Genomic DNA, 23,243 nt, shown 5'->3' on the forward strand with positions numbered 1-23,243 from the left:
AAAGGGGGACTATGTAATACTTTCAACAATAAAGATTTTTTTTTTAAAGAAAAAAATTTTACATACACGTGCCCACATACATGAGTCCACACCCATTGCTCACACAAACATAAACATATGTGTGTGTATACAGACAGAATAAAGCAACTGTTGCAAAATGGTAGCAATTATTGAATCAAAATGGAAGAACTGAGTGTTCACTGTACTACTCTTCCAACTTTTCTGAATATTTGAAACTTTCCTAAAAATTTGGGGGGAAATAATGACAAGGAAGAACACAGGAAGGCAAGCAAAATCCTAAGTATATCAGGTTTTCTCCATTTGAGGTAACCGAAATTCATGATATAAATTATTCATATAAAATAGTATAACTCAAAAAATTAATCTCTTTAATTCCAATGTACATTATAAATAATCTATTCAACAGAAAGAAAAAAAAACCATTGTCCTCTATTTAAAAAAAGAGAAAACCTAAAGATAAGAGCACAGAATATTCTAGTAGTGTTCTATTAATAAATATCTTTGTTAAATAAGCTCCATGTTGTTCTTTCTTGCCAATTCCTGGATGGCAGTCCTGTTTTTCTGAGTAAAATAAAACAAATCATGTAAAAGAAGACTTGTAAATTAATCTTATAAGCCAGTACATCCCATATGTACCTATGTAGTATTCTTGCTAAAAATGTTTAACCTAACTCTTATCATGAACAAATACTCAAACAACTGCAAGACATTCTAAAAGTAACTGAGAGATAACTTTTTTGGGACTGAGAGACTATTTTTGACAACTGAGACAGAGGGACTATTCTAGTTTAGAGGAGCTTAAAAATAAGTAACAATCAAATGCATAAAAAAAAAGAACTGACTTTAAGAAATAAAACCAAAAACATTTTTAAAAAAAGAATCGACTTTAATATAAGCTATATATTTGATGATATTATTTTATCCATGTTCCTTGCATGTGATAACCGTACTATGGTTAGGGAAGAAACTCCTCTTTTTTCAGAAGACGTATTTTGAAATATTTATGTAATGTTGTAAAATATTTAGGAATGAAGGATAATGTCAGTGACAACTTTACTTTCAAGTGGCTCAGCCAAAAATGTGGGAGGAGGGAGCAAAGACATATATGGGCAGAAGAGGGAGAATAAAGGCATACATATAAGATGGTAACTGATGAGTTTGGGTAAAGGGTATATGGATATTTGTTGTACTATGCTTTCGGCTTTACTATGGGTTCAAAAATTTTCCTGAAAAAAAAAAGGTGGAGAAGAGTCCTATAGTACAAAGTTATTTGCATTTAGCAATCAACTTGGTCACCCTAGATGTTATGTTGTATTTACATACACTAACTACAAATGCATAATGTTAGATATTTTTTTCAAAATGATGAATGTTAGATATTTTTTCCAAAATGATGAACATATGCAGTCCTTAGACTCAAGTGATATGAAAATCATCTATCACAGGGAACAATCCTTCTATCCTATTCCATTTCATTAGAATAGTGTGTACACTTAAAAAGCCAAGCTTTCTAATATGCGTTGAGTTTACTGCATACTATCACTAATTGCATTTTGCTTAAAGTTACGTCTTCATGACAGTAATGCAAGGTTCTTTTCAAAAGGTTAAAAATTTAGCCTGGCTGGCGTGGCTCAATGGTTAAGCATCAGCCCATTAACCAGGAGGTCATGGTTCAATTCCCAGTCAGGGCACGTAGGTTGCAGGCTCCATCCCCAGTGTGGGGCATGCAGGAGGCAACCGATCAATGATTCTCATCATTGATGTTTCTATCTCTCCCTCTCCCTTCCTCTGTGAAATTAATAAAAATATTTTTTTAATGACTACAACTTTATATAACTATAGTTCTACCTGCAATGTAATGAAATTTATAGGCCTTCTCATATGTTTTTCAGGCAGAAAGGAAACAATGCCCTTAAAGAAAAGCTTTCAAATACGCTTTTGCCAACACTGGACCTGTGTCAAAATACTTCTCAACCACATGGGACAAAAAAGCAAAAAGAAAATATCAAGGTTAAAGGAAAAAATATCTTTCCCTAGACATATCTTTCTTGTAAGACAAGAAAGTCTATGGAAGTAGAAAACAAGACATGCTGAGACACAAGGAAAAGTATGCAAAAATATATTTAGATCGTTATAAAGAAGAGTTGAGTAGAAAGAATAACAGTGAAAACATAAAAAGGGGATAAATCACAGTAATTAACCAGGCCGCCACCACTTGCGCTCCCAAGTGCAAATAAAGTTCACTTTACTGAGAACCCTTGCTATATTCTAGACAGAAAAAGGTGCTCAAAATACTTACCTGAAGTTATTCCCTGAGAATCACATAATCAATATTTAAGACAAAATGGAATATTAACATAAAGAACAGGTTATAAAAGTAGTCTCACTTTTTTATTTATTTACCTTATTTCAGTATATTTATAAGAAAGAAAACTTTTACTATCCTTTACCTGTGGCAGGATTGATGCTCGCTGCAATGTGAAAATGGCACAGTGCATTTGCATGATGGGAAATGTGTCTTTGTACTTCATGTGTTGTCATCTGATCAGGCATTAATTCAGTGTGAGTTACAAGAACAGAAGACCTCCTTTGTCCTTTTCTTAAATTTTTCAAATGGTGTATTGTCTAAAATAGAAAAATAATTGTTAAATTCAACTTTCAGAAGTCTAGTAAGTGCCGATCTAAGTACTTTTTATTAAGGACTTTATGATTTTCTTCTCTGTAAAACCTGATATTTTAAAGGAAACTCTCTTCACTACAGTAGAACAATTCAAAATGTAGACTCCATAGTTCTTGCATATTTTATAGTTCAAGGCAGAAGTAGCTGCTCAAAAATACTTAATATTATCTATAAAAACCCCTATTAAGATTTGGAGTAGAGAGTCTAGTTTTTTCAGGATATCCCAGTATTGACATGAAATTTACTATTCATAAAAGGAAAAAAGTTTTCCAAGTCTTGCCCTAACTGGTTTGGCTCAATGGATAGAGCATCAGCCTGCAGAATGAAGGGTCCCAGGTTCGATTCCAGTCAAGGGCACATGATGAGTTGTGTGCTCAATCTCCAGTAGGGGGCGGGTAGGAGGCAGCTGATCAATGATTCTCTCTCATCATTGATGATTCTATCTCTCCCTCTCCCTTCCTCTCTGAAATCAATAAAAATATATTTAACAAATTTTTTTTTCCAAGTCTTCCTACCAGGAAGAATATTTCTCCCCAAAAGTCTCACTTAGAACTAAACAGTCAGTCAAACAGTCTACTTTATGATCTCTATTATAAAGAAGAGGGTACAAAAATACAGAATAACAAGGGGAAGCTAGCCAGGAAAGACCTCATGATAGTGACCAATGAGATCTGTTTAAATTGAGATATGTCTATATGAAAAAATTCTCTACTAACATACGGGATCATACGAACTATTTTGACATGGGTCCCTATCATTCATTCTCTGCATGATTTTTTCTCCATACCATAACTCACCCTCACAGTACTTCCTTATTTTGTCATATTGTCATGCTGTATAATAATTTCCCCTTCTTTTCCATTGTTCCTCACATTCAAATAAAATGAAGCATCATCTCAAGTCTTTCTCCATTAAAGTAACACATCTTGTTCTTTCTTTTAATTTCCACAGCCCTTCTCTCTTTTCATATGGAAAACAGTATCAGTTCTAATGTGTGTCCTCCACCTCTGGTCTCCCTCCTAAGGAGTTGCTTATTTCTTTGACAATAGGGTGAAGGTGGGTATTAGAGACTTCCTGCTCCACACTGCTTATCAAATTATTTTCACTCCATCTTTGACATTTATCATTAGTTTTAATTAGACTGGCACAGCTGGTGTAATACTGGCTGCTTATTTTATCCTAGGAATGCAGTTAGGAGTTTCATAGGAAAGGATTTCAGAAAGCAAAATAACTTGTAAGTCAGATAATTAGGCTTTTACTATTTAAAGCAATTTTAACATTATTAAAGTGTAGCAAAATTTGCCAAACCACAGATTATACATGCCTACTTATATTTTTGCTTTTATTTTATACTAGAGGCGTAGTGGGGTCCGGCCAGCTTGGCCCCAATGGGGGTGGATCAGGGCCGGGTCTTTTGGGGCGAGGAGGAGATGGTGTGCAGTTGGCTGGCTGGCCTGTCCTGATCAGGGCAAATAAGGGCCAGGCCAACTGGGGGAAGGGGCCCCGGGCAATTGGCCAGTGGGCCCCGCCCCCGATTGGGGGGGGCCGATTAGGGGTGGGGCCAGCCATGGGGAGGGGCTATGGGCTGGCCAGCCCTGCCCCCGAATGGGGTGTGGGGGCCTATCAAGGGCCAGTGGCATGGGGGAGGGGCCGTAGGTAATTGGCCAGCCAGCCCTGCCCCTGATTGGAGTGGGGGGCCGATGGGGGCAGAGCTGGCTGGGGGGAGGGGCTTCTGGCTCAATGGGCTGGTGTGGGCCCATTGGGGGTGGGACCAGCCAGCAGGAGGGGCCGCAGGCACTTGGCCTGCTTGTCCTGACCCTGATCGGGGTGGGGCGGGGGCCTGATCTGGGATAGGGCCAGGTGGTGGGGAGGGGCTGAAGGAGGTTGGCTGGCCAGCTCTGCCCCCTATTGGGGTCGGGGGGGGGAAATTGGTGGGGCCAGCCACCCTGCCGTCGATCGGGGTGGGAGAGGCCGATCAGGGTGGGAGAGGCTGATCAGGGACAAGGCCAGCTTGGGGGAGGGGCAGTGGGAGGCTGGCCGCAGTGGGCATCATAGCAACCGGTCAATCTGGTCGTTATGGCGTTCCAGTTGCTAGCTTTTTAGATAGATAGATAGATAGATAGATAGATAGATAGATAGATAGAGGTTAGTAATTCAATTTAACGAACACTTATAAAACAATATATTAAGTACAAAGAAGTCTAAAATCTCTTAGTCTCTAAAAGCTCATATATAATTAAAAGATAAAATATGTTACATAAGTATAAATTACTGTAACTACGTAGTAAATAAATTAAGCACTTTTCCCACTAAATGAAAATCAATATCAAAGCAAATGTAACTTTAACTGTTCTGACTTTTGCTTTTAATTCCACTTATGCTTTAAATGTTGAGGAAAAAATGTATAAATAGCACCCGATCACAGCTCATTTCAGAGCAGGCCTACTTTATATAAAACTTTTACCTACAACATCCTTAGCCAAACCCAAGTAATAGTTTAGCTTGCTGAAACAGCAAGCCATTTTGTCTGTGCAACCACTAGAGGGTGAATAGAAATGTACAATCTATAATAATAAAAGCATAACATGCTAATTAGACCGGACATTCTTCCAAATGACCTTCTGGACGAAGCTGGGGCTGCAGCCACGGGATCGAGGGATCCAGGTAGCCGCCGTGGCTGCAAGGGAGGGATCCAGGCAGCCACCGCAGCTGCGGAGGACTACTCTTGCACGAATTTCATGCATCAGGCCTCTAGTTTATATATAATCAGCAATGTAGAGAGGTAACACATTTAATTTAAAAAGCAAGTTATAAAACTATTTTAAAATAGGTCTCAATACTGTAAATAAAGAAAAGTACACATATACACATAACTGGAAGAGTGGCATTACAAAATGCATACTTTTCCTTCTCCTAACCTAATTATAGAATAAGCACATATTCTTTATGTAATAAAAACAGTCACATGAAAAATTAAGAAAATCAATAATTAAGTTTACTAAAATAAATTTCGGGTAATTTCTAATAATGCATTTTTCTCATTTTATTCTCTAATCACAATAGATACAACAGTTTATGCTATATTATAAATAATTTAATTTCTTAGAAAGCACATCTATTTCATATGTATTACATTTAAGTATTGGAAAAATATTAAACTTTCCACTTTCAAAATACTAAACCATGGAAATTGTAAAGCAATGATATAACTTCACTTACATCTAATATCTTCACTTTATTCTTAAGAATCAAGTCATTTTTAAAATTAAAACAATAAAAGTAAAATTTAACCCTCATGAAACAAGCAAAATATTTTTAATTATGACTAATTTCAAGAAAAAGTAAAGCTACATTTAGTTGTTTTACTAATCAAAGCTGCTTACTCCAGTAGATTTTCACATTTGACACTAAAAATGAAAGAATTAAAATTATGTTATTTACCTAGATTATATGTCTGATCATTACTATCTGTAGTTGGTTTCTAAGTGGTATAAAGAGTAATTTAACAAGCATAAAATAAGTGATATTTCTCTGCTATTAATTTTGTCGTTATATATACCATATGCATTATCTGATCTCAGTTTATAGGCACACATATCTTTAAAATTCATTTACCATCTTAAACAATATAATACCTCTAGAGCGTGTTGTATTCTGTCTTTGTGTTTCCCAGCATGAGTAAGGTTGCCGGCAATGCTGGAAGTGGTGGTCTCACAAATCTGCTCACCCAAGAGACAGTCTTCTGGTAACAAGGTTTCTGCCCAGAGCCGGCAGACACCATCAAGGCATGAAGTTAACAACACATTACAGACAGAACCTCTAATGACAATGAGAAATAAACAAAGGTAACTCGAAATATCAACACCATCAATTAATTAAAGGCTATTAATACTTGGCTCTTCACATATAAAGATGACTTTAGTGTCAAACTAACAGTATGACTTATGGGTAGTTATTTTTCCAATAATAGAATGGATTTCCACTATTTCACACTTTCATCAAACCCCATTTATCACCTGCTCATACCTACAGGGTGGGAAGTTGGATATAGGACTGCAATCAATTACCATAAAATAGGAACAAGCTATCTTTCCCTGACATTCTCCTTAATTCATTAAAATCACGCCTCAAACAGCTAAGCTAAGTGACAATACAGTATTCTTCCAATTGCTTTAAAAATCACACTGTATGGGAAAAAAAGTGGTCAATTAACTTGAAATCATACACTGTATTGCTGTGATCATCATAAAAATGGTCTTGACAAAGGAAACAGAAGTTAATGCCAGATTACACATGTGCTGCTTTAAAAACTAGGCTCTAGAGAGAAACATTAATATCTTCCAAACAAAACAAAACAAATAGCAAAAGAAAACCTAATCATTACAAATTACAGAATGACCATAATAAAAGATCACTAAAAGTAATTAAACTATGTGACAGGGCAGCAGCTACATCATTTTGCATCATCCTTCTTAAAATCTAAATAATTATAAATAGGTAAACAAGCATCTTCACAATAAAACTGTAAAGGGCATATCATTTCAAACTATAAATCAATTTCCATTATAAGCAAAAATGTCACAGCATCAAGCAGCTTAAGTGACTTAATACCTTGTCATGAAAGAACGAAAAAAATTCTCCCTTTTAAAAAAATGCTTACATAGAATCTCAAAGGGAGAGTGTTTTTCAAATGTTTTCAATAGATGCAAATAATTAAGAAGAATAAACCTTTCATTCAGATTCCAAAAATGTATAAATTCCCCATGTTATCATTTACTGAGCATCTCTACAATGTGTGCTGTATTTCCCATCAGTTGTAAACAGACCTCAGATATATTTAGCAGATGAAATAACCCTCCTTCAAGAATAAATACAGATTTCTAAGCAAGCTTTTATAGAACTGTGTATATTATACAGGAATCATTTGCATGAGCTGTTTCGTAGTTTATTTAACTTCTAAATACTTTCAAAACATGCTGTAACAATGAGGGAAAACTTATAATAATAAATCCTTTAAGGTCTTGCTGATAGCCCTAAGAAATACCTGGCCACTTGATTCACTGTATATGATATGCTTCCCCACCATGTGTATTACTGGCAGTTTATTTATGTCTTATTTCCCCTCAATGCGTGCTTTCCTGTTACTTGCAAACATTTCCTTCTTAGAATGCTCAACTACTGCTGCTAACAATACCAGCTAACACTGTCTGAGTACATACTATGCACAAAGGCCTATACTAAGCATTCACATACACTAACACATTGTAGTCTCACAATAACTCCTGAGGTAGGTACTATTACTACCCTTATTCTACAGAGAGAAAAACTGAGGCATAGAGAACTTCAAAAATCCAGTAGCCCTGACCAGTGTGGCTCAGATGGTTGGAGCATTGTCCCGTACACCAAATGGTGGCAGTCAATAAATAAATATTTTAATATATTTTATTGACTTGAGAGAGAAAGGGAGCGGGAGAGAGAGATAGAAACAGCAATGATGAGAGAGAATCATTGATTCGCTGCCTCCTGCTTGCCCCCCACAGGGGATCGAGCTCTCAACCCGGGCATGTGCCCTTGACTGGAACCAAACCTGAGACCCATCAGTCCGCAGGCCGACGCTCTATCCACTGAGCCAAACCAGCTAGGTCAATAAAAATATATTTTTAAAAAAGATGGCGGGGCTCAATTCCTGATCAGGGCACATACCCAGGTTGTGGTTTCAATCCCTAGTCAGAGAGCACGTGCAGGAGGTCAACGATCGATGTTTCTCTCTCACATTGATGTTTCTTTCTCTCTCTCTCTCTCTCTCTCTCTCTCTCTCTCTCTCTCTCTTTCTCTCTCTCCCTCCCTCCCTCCCTTCCTCTCTCTAAATATCAATTTTTTAAAAATTAAAGAAAAAAATGTTAGTCAAAAGTTCATGAAGCTAGTAACAATAGCAGCAGGATCTGAATTCAGGCAGTTGACACCAGAGCCTATGCTCTTAATTGCCACCATGTCAATGTTGTAAAAAGAACATTGTTTTCTTATTTTTATAAACATGTAAGGATACAAATGGAAGTTATCTGACACATTTATCTAACCTGGGCATATACTTGCTAGTTTTACGCCATGAAAAACCTGTCACAGTTCGAGGATGTGCCAAATAAACAAAGGAAAATTGGGTAGATGCCTGTCTCCTTTTCACTTCGTGATGATCCTGAGGTATAATTGAAGACTTCCATCCAGTCATAGGATACCATACTTTCAAAAGACAATCATCCTGCAAAAATATATAGGTCAGCATAAAATTAATTGACACATACATAATTCAATACTTAAGTGGTTTGAAGAAGCTTTAAAATTAAACTATATATATATAAAACACTAATATGTGATACATATTACAAAATTAATGTGTACTATATGTATATAGTACAAAACCAAATCTAAAACGATATTATTCTAAAGAATACTATTCTTGAAAAATAAAAGGACCATTTACTCATCATTATCAATCTTCTCTGCATAATGGTAGTTTTTCAAATAGAGGCTGGTGCCAAGTTCCACCATTTAAATATACATGGGTAACTTTAGAGGAAGATTCTGAAACCAGATGCCAGCCCCTTGAATAAGATAAAGAATAAGAAAGATGCGGTGTTATCAGCCGCTGTCATCATCCTTTCCTTTTTCAAGAGATCTGTAAGGGTGAAACAAACCCTTTTTAAATGTGAATTGTTTCCTACTCTAAGTCACGAATCAGCAAACTTTTCCTGTAAAGGGCCAGAGAGTAAGTTAGCCTTTGTGGACCATACAGCCTCTGACACAAATTCTTCTTGATTTTTTTCTTACAACCTTTAAAAATATAAAACCATGCTTGGTGCATGGGCCACAGTTTTTTGATCTTTACTCCAAATGACAAGAAAGCATTTAGGCAGTTGTCAGGAATCACCTCCATGCCTACATAAGATATTTGCAGGTATAACAACAGGCACTGACTTTATCATTTTACTTAGTTCTAACCATTTTGTGATAGGCCTATATAATTATAGCTTATTTAACATACTATCTACTTTATAGTGCTTTATCCTTAATGTAAAAAGTTCATTAAGGAAAATAATAAAATTTTATCATTTATGCAAAAATATCAATCTCTAAGAAACAATGAGATTATGTATTCCTGAAAAGTGTGTAGAAGTCCAAATATTTTTACCTGGACTAGATAAACCCCTGTTTTTTTTTCCTTCTTGGTACTCATTCTCAATTTATAATGCATAATTTATGTTTCCAATAATGTTTCATTTGGATATTTGAATTATACAGTGAATCTCTTTTAGTGCTTACTCCGAGACAACCACTTAACAATGACTGTACTAAATGCTTTCCTCCAAATATCTTCTTCACCTTAGCATGATTTTCATCTAACCAAATTTACTGCACAATCTATGGCAGTGATGGCGAACCTTTTGAGCTGGGCGTGTCAGCATTTTGAAATACCCTAATTTAAACTCTGGTGCCGTGTCACATATAGAAATTTTTTGATATTTGCAACCATAGTAAAACAAAGACTTATATTTTTGATATTTATTTTCTATATTTAAATGCCATTTAACAAAGAAAAATCAACCAAAAAAATAAGTTCGCGTGTCACCTCTGACACACGTGTCAGAGGTTTGCCATCACTGATCTATGGCAATGGTTTCAGACTATGTACCATGAAAGCCGTAGAGGTAGCTCAGAGCCCCTCAGGAGTCATAAAGGATAGAGAGAGGACCTACACAAGTAGGTACTATTTTACCCTTTCCCATTCCCACCAGCCTCCCCACTTTCATCTGTTACTGCCTAAAACTCAAAAACCACACAAAAGTCAAGTAGAGATCATTAACAGAAAGATAGCTAGAAAATTCCCAAATATTTAAAACTAAAGAAAACACTTCTATATTACAAGAGAAGTTTTAAAATATGTTGAACTAAAAGAAACTTAAAGCAAAATATCAAAATGTGGGGCTTGCAGCTACATTAGTGCTTAGAAGGAAATGTGTCAAAAAAGAACAGTCTTAAGTCTATGGTCTAAGCTTCTACTGGAAGCAACAAGTAAAAGAGCAAAGTGAACCCACAGTAAGCACATGTAAGGAAAAACAGAAACTAATGAAATAAAATTTTAAAATATAAAGAAATCAACAAATTCAAAGCTTTTTTAAAAAAAAGCAGCAAGAGAAAGAAACTCAGTTACCTACAAGGGAATACCCATACGACTGTCAGCTGATTTCTCAACAGAAACTTTGCAGGCCAGAAGGGAGTGGCAAGAAATATTCAAAGTGATGAATACCAAGAACCTACAACCAAGATTACTTTATCCAGCAAAGCTATCATTCAGAACTGAAGGTCAGATAAAGAGCTTCACAGATAAGGAAAAGCTAAAGGAGTTCATCACCACCAAACCAGTATTATATGAAATGCTGAAAGGTATCCTTTAAGAAGAGGAAGAAGAAGAAAAAGGTAAAGATACAAATTATGAACAGCAAACATGCATCTATCAACAAGTGAATCTAAGAATCAAGTGAATAAATAATCTGGTGATCATAATAGAATCAGGGACATAGAAAGGGAATGGACTGACTATTCTTGGGGGGGAAAGGGGTGTGGGAGATGCGGGAAGAGACTGGACAAAAATCGTGCACCTATGGATGAGGACAGTGGGTGGGGAGTGAGGGCGGAGGGTGGGGCGGGAACTAGGAGGAGGGGAGTTATGGGGGGAAAAAAGAGGAACAAATGTAATAATCTGAACAATAAAGATTTAATTTAAAAAATCAATAAAATTAATAATCTTCTATCTAGAGTAATCAAAAATAATATTTAGAGATAAAACACAAATTACCATTATCAAGAATGAAAGAGGGGACATGACTACAGATCCTACAAACATGAAAAGAATGATGAGGTGATATTTTGAACAATTTTATCACAATAAATTAAACAATTTAGGTTAAATGAACAAATTCCTTGAAAGACAACTTTGAAAATTAACCAAAGAAATACGAAACCTGAATGGCTCTATATCTATTATAAAGATGCTGAATTCACAATCTGAGATCTTCCCATTTAAAAAAGCAAAAACACAAAACTAAAGCTACAACTAAAACCCTAGGCCCAAATGGTTTCATTAATTTTACCGAACATTTACCTATCTACACAAATTGTTTCAGAAAATTGAGGAAAAGGACTTACTGTGTAAGACCATTTTAGATTCAAACCTCTTTAATAAGTTATTAGTAAATCTAATCCAGCAGTATATTTAAAAAGGAAGCATAACCAAGTGGAGTTTATTCTAGCAAAGCAAGGAGGGTTTAACATTTGAAAAATAATCATTGTTATTCATCATATTAACAAAATAAAAAGAAAGCCTATATATTTATCTCAAAACAGTTGACCCTTCAACAGCATGAGGGTTAGAGGTGCCAAAACACCCCTAACACCCAGTGATCCCACTTCTAGGAATATATCCCAAGAAACTAGAAACACCAATCAGAAAGGATATATGCATCCCTATGTTCATAGCAGCACAATTCACCATAGCTAAGATTTGGAAACAGCCTAAGTGCCCATCAGCAGATGAGTGGATTAAAAAACTGAGGTACATCTACACAATGGAATACTATGCTGCGGTAAAAAAAGAAGGAATTCTTAGCATTTGAAACAGCATAGATGGAACTAGAGAGCATTATGCTGAGCGAAATAAACCAGTCAAAGAAAGATAAATATCACATGACCTCATTCATTGTGGAATATAATATACAACATAAACTGATGAACAAAAACAGATCAGACAGAGAAGCATCGATCAGACCATCAAACCTCAGAGGGAAGATAGGGGAGTAAAGGGGAGAGATCAACCAAAGGACTTGTATGCATGCATATAAGCCTAATCAATGGACACAGACACCAGGGAGGTGAGGGAATGAGTGGGAGTGTGTGTGGGGGGGGGGGTGGGGGGGTGGGGGGGGGAGAATGGGAGGAGATAAGGACACATATGTAATACCTTAATCAATAAAGAAAAAAATTAAAATAAAAAAAGGTATATAACTTTTGACTCCCCAAAAACTTCAGTTGTTCCTCAGTATCTGTGAAATATTGGTTTCAGGCACACCCATGGATTCACAAACACAGATTGAAAATATCTGGAGTTCATTGAATCTGTGGAGGTGAAACCCGGGAATAAAAAGAACCAACTGTGTACTTATTGAAAAAACTTCACATATAAATAGACCCACAAAGTTCAAACCCATGTTGTTCAAGAATCAACTATCCTATATAATAAAACCCTAATATGCAAATCAACCGAACGGCAGAACGACCAGTCACTACGACACACACTGACCACCGGGGGCAGATGCGCAATGCAAGAGTGTCTGCTCCCAGACAGGGAGGCAACTGCCGGTGGCAATTGGGGGGCGGGGCAGGGCCGGCCAGTGGGCAGCGACAGGCCGCCAACCAAGGCAGGTGTCAGTGGGGGGCCCTCCAATCGCCTCGCCCACCAGTCACCCCACAGATGGCCCTGATTACCAGCCAGGCCTAGGGACCCTATCCTAGACATTGGGAACAGTCTCTTAGATTTAAAAATTAAAACCTGGCAAGGCTACTCCAACACTGAAAAAACAGGATGATGCAGCAATGACATGCATGGACTCTGGCTTGCACATTTTGTGATCAGTCCTGATTCTGACACTTGCAGCATCCTGTATTGTGAGAGGGATGTCCAACTGCCAGTTTAGGCCTGACATCCCCCTAGGAGTCCCAGATTGCAAGATGATGCAGGCCAGGCTGAAGGATGCCCCCCAGTCCCGGGCACTAATTTCATGCACCAGGCCTCTAGTATATGCAGAAAAAGCATGTGACAAAAGTAAATACTAATTTATAAAGGAAAAAAGTTCTCAGCAAAAGGAACAGAAAGGAATATTCTCAATTTGTTCAAGTACATCTACAATAAACCTACAACTTACAAATAATTGTGAAACACTGAAAGCTTTTCCCATAAAGTCAGGAGCAATACAAGGATGTCTGCTCTTATCAATTCTACTCAACACTGTACTACAGGTTAGAATGTGAAATAAATTGGGTAGGGGGGGGTGGAGAATGAAAGGCATATGGATTAGAAAGGAAGAGTGAAATTGTCTTTATTCAAAAAATCCTAAGGATTCTACAAAAAAAGCCTAAAACTGATAAGCAAGGTCATAAGACTAAAGATCCAAATTCAAATATAAATTCTATCTGTTTATATATATAAAAGCCTAAGTGACTGAATGACTGGATATTTGGCTGGTTGCTATGATGCGCACTGACCACCAGGGGGCAGACGCTAAACGCAGGAGCTGCCCCTGGTGGTCAGTGCACTCCCACAGCCAACCTCCCGTGGCTGGTCAACCTCCCGCAGTCCCTCCTCCTGGCCAGCCAGCCCTGATCGGCCCCAATCGGGACTGGGTGAGATGGCCCCGATCGGCCCAATTGCGGGCCAGATTGAGGGACCCCCGCCTGTGCATGAATTCATGCACCGGGCCTCTAGTTTCTCTACATTAGCAATAACTGGAAATGTAACTTGTTTAAATATATCTTACATTAGAAAAATAAACTTAGTAAGTTGTGTACAAGATTTGTACAGTGAAAACTAAAGAACATTACTAAGAGAAAGAAAATCTAAATAAATATGAATCTGAAGACCAAATGTACTGATGTCAATTCTCCCCAAACTGATCTACAAAGATCCAATGTAAACGTAATAAAAAATCAAAATAGGCTTTCTCACAAAAACTGACACGCTTACTCTAAAATTTGTATGCAAATCGAAGGACCAATACTACCAAAGGCATTTTGAAAAAAAGTTACAGGACTTACACTACCCAATTTCAAAACTTACTACAAAGCTATAGTAATCAAGACCGCATATTATTAGCATGAGGATAGATATACAGATCAATGGAACAAAACAGAAAGGCCAGAACAGAACCACACACTTATAAAAAAAAATGGTTTTCAAGAAAGTTAAAGATAATTCAATGGAGAATGCACTTTTTCAAAAAATGCCACTGTAGTATCTTGATATCCATTTTGGAAAAAAAATTAACTTCACATCAAATACAAAAAACTACCTCAAAATATAAAACTCAAAATCATAAAGCTTCTAAAAGAAAGCATAATATAATATCTTTGTGACTCTTGAGGTATACAAAGGTTTCTTAGATCTAGAACACAAAAAAACACAAACCAATACAAAAAATTAATAAGCTAGACCTCTTCAAAATTAAAAACTTCTATATGACACTGTTTAAAAAAAATAAAAAGACAAGTCACAGTTTGAAAAAAACATCTGCAATGCATTGATCTTTCAATTATACAAGAATATACAAAAAAACTCTTACAACCCAATAATAATGAGGAAACTAACCCAATTTTTTTAATGGGCAAAAGATAAATAAGCACTTTACCACAGAAATTATACAAATAGCCAGTAAACACATGCTCAACATCACTAGAAGTCAGGGAAATGCATACTAAAACCATAAGAAGACACCACTACACGACTATTAGAGTGGCTAATGTTAAAAAGGCTGATGATGCCCTGGCTGGGTGGCTCAATTAGTTGGAGTGTCTTCCTATACACCAAAAAGGTTCGGGTTCAATTCCCAGTTAGGGCACATAACTAGGCTGTGGGTTCAATCCCCAGTCAGGGAGCACACAGGAGGCAACAGATTGATGTTTCTTTCTCTCTCTCTCTCTCCCTCTCTCTCTCTCTCTCTCCCTTCTTCTCACTCTCTAAAATCAATGAAAACATATCTTCAGGTAAGGATTTAAAAAAAAAAAAAAAAAAAAGGCTGATGATACCAATTGTTGAGAAGAAAGTAGAGCAACTAAAATTATTCCACTGTTGGTAGAAATGCAAATGATATAACATTAGAAGGATATGGCACGTTTTTGTAAAGTACCATATGACCACCAATTCCCCTGCTAGGTATTTTTTTACCCATGAGAAATGAAAAGAAATTTTCAAGTAAATGATCATAGTAGCTTTATTCATTTTAGCCTAAAGCTCCAAATAACCCAAATGTCCTTCAAAAGGTAAATGGATAGCCCTGGCCAGTTTGCTTAGTGGTTAGAGTGTCTGCCTCGGACCGAAGAGTCTCCAGTTCAATTCTCTGTCAAGGGCATGTACCTCAGTTGCAGGTTCAATTCCAGGCTCCTGGTCAGGGCTCAAGCACGAGGCAACCAATCGATGTGTCTCTCTCACATGGATGTTTCTCTCTCTCTTACCCCCCGCCCCCGGCCCTTCCTCTTTGTCTAAAAATTAATGGGAAAAATATCCTCACTCCTCAGGTGAGGATGAGGAAAAAAGGTAAATGGATAAACAAATTGTGATATCTATACTAATAATAGACAAATATGTAAATTGACTGTCCCTCTACAATGCCCACAGCCAATCAGGAGTGAGTATGCAAATTAACCCAACAAAGATGGAGGGCTTGTGGGCAGTGCGCACACACACAGGCACTGAGCAGCCAGGAGGGCGTTCTCGCCGCTCCGGGTCTACACGCGCAGGCGCTGAGCGGCTGGGGTCCCAGTGACGCCATCTGAGTATCTGGTCCTGTAAGCCCGGCCTGGGGGTGGCTGAAGTTCCTAGCCTTTTCGTTTCTGCAGCCCCTGGACTGGAAGTGAAAACCAAGAGCGCAGGGAGCACCAGGAATGCTGGGAATTGTAGTTCTGGTGGCAGACGCATTGCACGATCTCCTAGACACTAGAGCAAAGTGGGCCTGGAGCAAGTTACTACTGCGGGTAGGGGATGGAGGGAAAGCAAAGGTGAGAGACATAAGTAAAGTCAGAGTGTCTAGGAAAAATTAAAAGGAAGATATCCTGCAACTTCTAGGAAATCTCCTCCACCAATGGAGCAAAGGAAAAAAAAGACCTCTATTATTCTGTGAGCACCAAACTAAACTGGGTTGGGGTCTCAGACAATTCGCTCATATGATTGCAAAGACAGACAAAAACTTCTGGATTGGAGAGGGCTCCCCGATTGGAGAGGGTGCAGGTCGGGCTGAGGGACCCACCCCCTGTGCACAAATTTCGTGCATCGGGCCCCTAGTATTTATATAATAGAATATAACTCAGCAATAAAAAGAACTACTGATGCACAAAACATGGATGAATCTAAAACTACAGTAACTGCAAGAAGCAAGACACACAAGAATACAAACTATATAATTTCATTTATATAAAACTATAGAGAAGACCAATCCTATATAATAAAGAGGTAATATGCAAATTAACCCTCACACCCTCACAAGATGGCTGCCTACAACCAGGCCGGCGGGGTGGTTAGTGAGGGACGACCAAACAATTGAACAAGCAGGCTGCATGGGGCAACATGGCCAGCAGGAGGGTTAGTGAAGGATGACCAAACGGCTGAACAAGCAGGCTGCGGGGGTGACCAGGCCGGCAGGGGGGGTGAGGGATGAGCAAACAACTAAACAGCAGGCTGCATGGGGCGACCAGGCCGGCGGGGGGAGGGGGGGGCTGTGAGGGGTGACCAGGCTGGCGGGGGGGGGGGGGCAGTTAGGGGTGATCAGGCCAGCACGCAGAGGCAGGGAGGGGTGATCAGGCAGCAGTGGGAGCAGGTAGGAGCGACCAAGCAGGCAGGCAGGTGAGTGATTAGGAGCCAGCAGTCCAGGATTGTGAGAGGGATGTCCTGGATTGGAGAGGATGCAGGCTGGACTGAGGGGACCCTCCTCCCCCATTCACGAATTCCATGCACCGGGCCTCTAGTCAATCAATAATGATAGAAAACAGAGTAGCTATTATCAGACACTAGGGATGAAAGTGAATTAATTGGGCATAAAAGGAAACCATCTGAGATGATGGAAATGTCCTATAACTTGATGGTGGTGGTGATTATGTGGATCTATAAATTTGTCAAAACTTACTGGCCTATACACTTAAAATACACTTTATGCTAATTTTACCTCAATAAAATTCATTATAAAAAGCAAATAGCACAAGATTAATGTAAGGATGTTCATTTTAATAGCAACAGAAAAAACTGGAGCCTGAATGTTCATTAGTAGTTGTGTGGTTAAACTAAATTATGGTACATTCATTCATACAATGGAAAATCACATCACCTTTAGAATACAGATATACTGACATAGCAATCACCTATATATAATATAAGCAAGCAAAATAATTCTTCACCCAAAGACTTAATCATATATCTTGTGAAGATAAAAGTTTCTTTAATAAGTAAAACTTTAAGCTCAGATAAAGTTAAAATACTCTTAAGCCCAAGAAAAATTTAATTTATCACACTTATAAAAAATAGATCTTACCACTGAAAGTGCTCAATGAACTGTAATATTAAAAATCCTGAAGGTAATTGGATTTGAGTCCCACAACATGAACTGAAACCCTGTCATATGTAGTGGAGGCGGTGGAAAATGCCTTCTAGTGGCAGATCACACAGTTACCATCTGTTTCATCAAAGCAGACAGATTTGGCTTTATTAACAGAAGCAGAACAGATTGTGGGGGGGTGTGGGGAGGTGGGGCGAATGCCAACATTACAGAGTTAGTTTCTGTTCTCTTAATCAAGAGGATCTTAATTAGATGTGGTATCTTATAAAAAATGTAAGGAAATAAGTTTTTTAAATCCATGACACATTTTATGAATCCCCTTTACAAGTAAGGCATTCTTATCTTTCCGTAAATATTATGAAACACTTAGTCTTAGGAGAATTGAATATAAGAAGCTAGGTAGCCCGGCCGGTGTGGCTCAGTGGTTGAGCATCAACCCATGGACCAGGAAGTCATGGTTCAATTCCAGTCAGAGCACATGCCTGGGTTGCGGGTTCGGTCCCCGGTGGGGGGCATGCTGGAGGCAGCTAGTGGATGATTCTGTCTCATCATTGATGTTTCTATCCCTCTCTCCCTCTCTCTTCCTCTCTCTGAAATCAATTAAAAATAAATAAATAAATTTTTTAAAAGAAGCTAGGTAAACATGACTAATACAATGAAAAAAAAAATCAATTGCTAAGGTTGTGTGCCATAAAAATTTTTTAAAAAAAGAAGACGGAGTATACAAACAGAACTGCCTTTAAGATACTTAAAATCTACATAGATTTTAAGATTTATTAATGTGGACACTAAGGAATAAAAATTTAAGAAATAAAAGTATTTTTTTCACTCTAAATTTTATTTTTTATGCACTAGTGTGAGGCCCCTGCCATCAAAAAAGAACTGATGGGCAGCCTCACAGATAACTTTATTTATTGTTTCTTTGATTGTCAGCCCTCTGTGCCTCTAAACCTAGAAAGCAACTTGAGCAAGTGTTTTAAAATTTGAAGAATAGTGACATTTTTAAGGTTTTTAAAATAAAAGTATTCTGTCTGTATAAGTTAGATTAATATATTGTGTAAATGTGGGATCCAAGATGACATTTTTAACCTGCTTATGAACAGGCATTAATTGAATCAGATAAAAATTAAAAAAAACTTCTTCCACAGAATAGCTAATAAAGATAGGTTAGTCAAGTTGGTGATGCCTATCCATAAGTGATTTATGCATTATTAATAAAATTACAGGAATAAAAAAAATGATGCTTAAAATCTAGTTGCCCCATTTAAAAGGATGTGCTTTTAGTCTCATTATTTATTTTTGTTGGAAGTACAAAGGCTTCTTTCAGATTCATTAAGGATAAAAGTTCAAATATTCAGAAGATATTCAGACAATGAATACCAACCATCTTTCACGAGTAATTAACTGTTTTTAAAGTACCTCCCAAAGACCTCAGCTTCTTTCTATGGCCTCTAAGACCACTACAATCCTATGATTCTAAAAATGGTTATATTTATATTTTAACTTGTGCCAAACAGGTAGCCTATCCTATTTACACAGGTTCACACTGTTCTCCCGTGTATTCTAGATCTAGGTCGCCAATCTTTCAGACCTCACAGACCACCAGTGGTCCACGGACCAACGGTTGGCAACCGCTGTTCAAGATCATTTGACAGAATTATAACTATTTTCTCCTTCTTGAAATTTTTTCCCTGCTGACTTCTCTCATGTCACATTCTCTGCTGGTTTTCCTTCGTAGTGGGCCTGCCTCTCAGCATCCTTCGTACGCTTCTCGCCAGTTTTTTCCCACTTTTGATTTTCAGGGATTCTGGGACTTCATCCTGAGCCCCACTCTCTTTTCCATCACACATTTTCTCCCTAGTTAATTTCACCTGGACCAATAACTTTAAGCACTGTCTTTTGGCTAATGAATTAAACTCTCTATCTCTAACTGATCTCTCCAGGAAAGTCCCACTTACATCCGACCTGGAAGCATCTGAAACTTTGACGTAGTCACTATACTCCAGTCTTCTGTTGTTCTTTAACAGCCCTACTAATTCCTATGTCAGAGCACTTGCACTTGGTGTTCCCTTGGCCAAAAGTACTCTTTCCTCTGAACTTCACAGTTTCCTTCTTCCTAGTATTCAGTTCTCAGTTTAAAGTTATTTCCCCAGAAAAACCTCTGTAAAGGTCACCGACACCACCCTGGCTGGTTTTGCTCAGTGGATAGAACCTCAGCCTGCAGACTGAAGGGTCCCAAGTTCGATTCCAGTCAAGGGCACATACCCAGGTTGTGGGCTCGATCCCCAGTGGGGGGGGGGGAGGGTGCAGGAGGCAGCTGATCAATGATTCTCTCTCATTATTGATGTTTTTATCTCTCCCTCCCTCTCCCTTCCTCTCTGAAATCAATAAAAGTTAAAAAAAAAAAAAGATCTCCGTCATTTACAGACATCAAGTCACACTATATCATCCTGTGTTAATTTTATGGATAGCACTTACTAATATACAATATTTTCTCTGTCTTTCCTCAAGTTACGTTGCATGAGGACAGGAACCTTGTCTGTCCTCTTCATCAGGAGGTTGCACATAGAAGAGTTCCAGATATGTGGTGGAGTTCAAAAAAATACTTGCCAAACACATGAAGGTTAATTTCAGGTAAAATTTCAAATTAGTTTTCCCTAAAAAAATGCGCTATCAAATAGAGAGTGGCAAAGTATATATACATATAAATGTATATTGCATATTAACAGTCAGTCTATCATGATGTAAATACAACTGTGATAGATTCTTGTATCCTTGCAAATATAGATTGCTAGAATTCTGAAATACATTTTCTTGGACAAGTTAGTTCCATGATAAAGAGGATATCATACGATATATATGTCAAAGTACATCTTTTAAGGAAAATGTAAGTGTATACAATACCTGCCTATAATCATAGTGCCCATTAATGTTATTTGGAAGAGGGTAGGAACACATGCTTCAAATGATACACGACAGCATGCACAACAATGTCAAAGCTGATGTCAGAGCAATGACTAACCAGGAATATTATAAAGTTGCATTCCAGTATGAATCTAGAATAGCTTTCTGGGCACACTGATTGGTCCTATACTAAATCATCATGGTTTACCTACTATGGACTCATTAAATCAAAGAATGACTAACTGTACTAATCATTCATGAGCATATGGTAACCCTAAGGAATATGAGCAAAAAAGAACAAATTTGTAGGCAAGCGTTTTTCATGGTAAAGTTTTAATAGTAATGGGATACTAGTTTTTAAAGATTAAAGGGGACTGCCTAGTTTTTTCCTATAATTCTCCTAACAGTTTTAGCTTTATTAACCTTGCTTTTCAGACTTAGTGAAAAATTCTTTCTGTAGCTCTACATTCTATCCAATTTTTTAATTTGGAGGTGACTGAACTGGCTTATCAAAATTTTCAGTGTTTGTTTTTAAAATCTAATTTAATTTTTTTCTTCTAATTTATTTACTTTAATCTGTATTTTCTACTTTTTTCCTTTGGTTCCTTACTTTCTGCCTTGCCAAATTGTTTAGGTAGCTTTATATTCGTGAGGGGGAGGAGGAGGGCAAGGAAAGCCAGTGGGGAGAGGGGGAGCCAGAGGTAGAGAAGAGGAACAGGGAAAGGAGAGGAAGCCGGCGTGACAAGGAACTGCAGGCAGCCTCAGGCCTGAAGGAGGCTCCAGCCAACAGCCAGCAAAAGGCCAAGTCCTCACTCACACAAAGAAATAAATTCTGCCAACAACCTGAGCGAGTATGGAAGAGTATTCTGCCCTAGGCAAGCCTCAGGGTTAAGAATTCAGCCCAGCTGACACCTTTGTTGCAGCCTTTGGAGAGCCTGATCATAGCACCCAGCTAAGCCATGCCCAGACACCTAACCCAGAAAAACTCAGATAATGTGTGGTTTTAATCTTTTAAATTTATGGTAATTTGTGCCATAACAAAAAAACTAATACAGACTCCTAGTGATAAATGCTACAAGTTAAAATTAAGGTAGTCAAAGGGAACATAACGTACAGAGAGAGACAGAATGCAATTTTAAAGGGAGTGCTTAGGACCCTAGCTGGTTTGGCTCAGTGGAGTGTTGGCCTGCAGATTGAAGGGTCTCAGGTTCGATTCCAGTCAAGGGCACGCAGGAGGCAGCCAATCAATGATTCTCTCTCATCATTGATGTTTCTCTCTCTCTCTTCCTCTCCTTTCCTCTCTGAAATCAATAAAATCGTATCAAAAAGTAAAATAAAGAGGGTATTTAGGGAGAGCCTCACTGAGATGGTGACATGCAGGTCTCTGGGGGAAGGAATTTTTTAGGTAGAATGAATAAGACCTCTTTAAAAAAACAAAAAACATGAGCATGTGGCTGGAGTCAAGTTTGCAAGAAGAGTAACAAGAGGTAAGATGAAACAAGTAATGGGGGATCTGGTACGCATGGGGCCTGGTATGTTATGATTAAGACTTGGGCCTTTGCTAAATGAAATGAGGAACCTTAGCACAGTTCTGAACAGAGGAATGACATGATCTGACTTCTATTTTTAAAAGATCCCTCTTGCCCTAACTGGTTTGGCTCAGTGGATAGAGCATCTGCCTGCGGACTCAGGGGTCCCAGGTTCGATTCCAGTCAAGGGCACGTACCTTGGTTGCGGCACGTCCCCAGTGGGGAGTGTGCAGGAGGCAGCTGATCGGTGTTTCTCTCTCATCGATGTTTCTGACTCTCTATCCCTCTCCCTTCATCTCAAAAAATCAATAAAATATATTTAAAAAAATAAAATAAAATAAAAGATCCCTCTAGCTCAGCCGTGGGCAAACTACGGCCCGCGGGCCGGATCCAGCCCGTTTGAAATGAATAAAACTAAAAAAAAAAAAAGACCGTACCCTTTTATGTAATGATGTTTACTTTGAATTTATATTAGTTCACACAAACACTCCATCCATGCTTTTGTTCCGGCCCTCCGGTCCAGTTTAAGAACCCATTGTGGCTCTCGAGTCAAAAAGTTTGCCCACCCCTGCTCTAGCTGCTGGTTTAAAAATGCAATGTACAGGAGCACAGCAAAAGTTGGAAGACCAAGTAATAATTTAATACAATAATACAAGTGATAAATGATGGCAGCTTCAATCAGATTATAACAATGGAGATGGAAAGAAGCGAGCAGACTGTGGATATATTCTGAAGGTAGAGCTA

General features: G+C 38.1%; 1 protein-coding gene across 3 annotated transcripts in view; it reads right to left on the minus strand.

Annotated features, from left to right (window-relative positions):
* Positions 1-23,243, minus strand: part of DMXL2 (Dmx like 2) — a 163,346-nt gene that overhangs the window by 91,532 nt on the left and 48,571 nt on the right. For all 3 annotated transcript variants that reach the window (XR_004966358.1, XM_036301475.1, XM_036301466.1), the window contains exons 7-9: positions 8,779-8,957; positions 6,337-6,520; positions 2,472-2,646 (exon numbers count right to left, since the gene is read on the minus strand). Coding sequence is in view for 2 of the 3 variants with exons in the window: in XM_036301475.1 (XP_036157368.1) it covers positions 2,472-2,646; positions 6,337-6,520; positions 8,779-8,957 (538 nt within the window). In the remaining variant the exon portion in view is untranslated. The remainder of the gene's footprint in view (positions 1-2,471; positions 2,647-6,336; positions 6,521-8,778; positions 8,958-23,243) is intronic.

This window comes from Myotis myotis, unplaced genomic scaffold, assembly GCF_014108235.1.
Source record: "Myotis myotis isolate mMyoMyo1 unplaced genomic scaffold, mMyoMyo1.p scaffold_m19_p_1, whole genome shotgun sequence".
NCBI lineage: Eukaryota > Metazoa > Chordata > Mammalia > Chiroptera > Vespertilionidae > Myotis > Myotis myotis.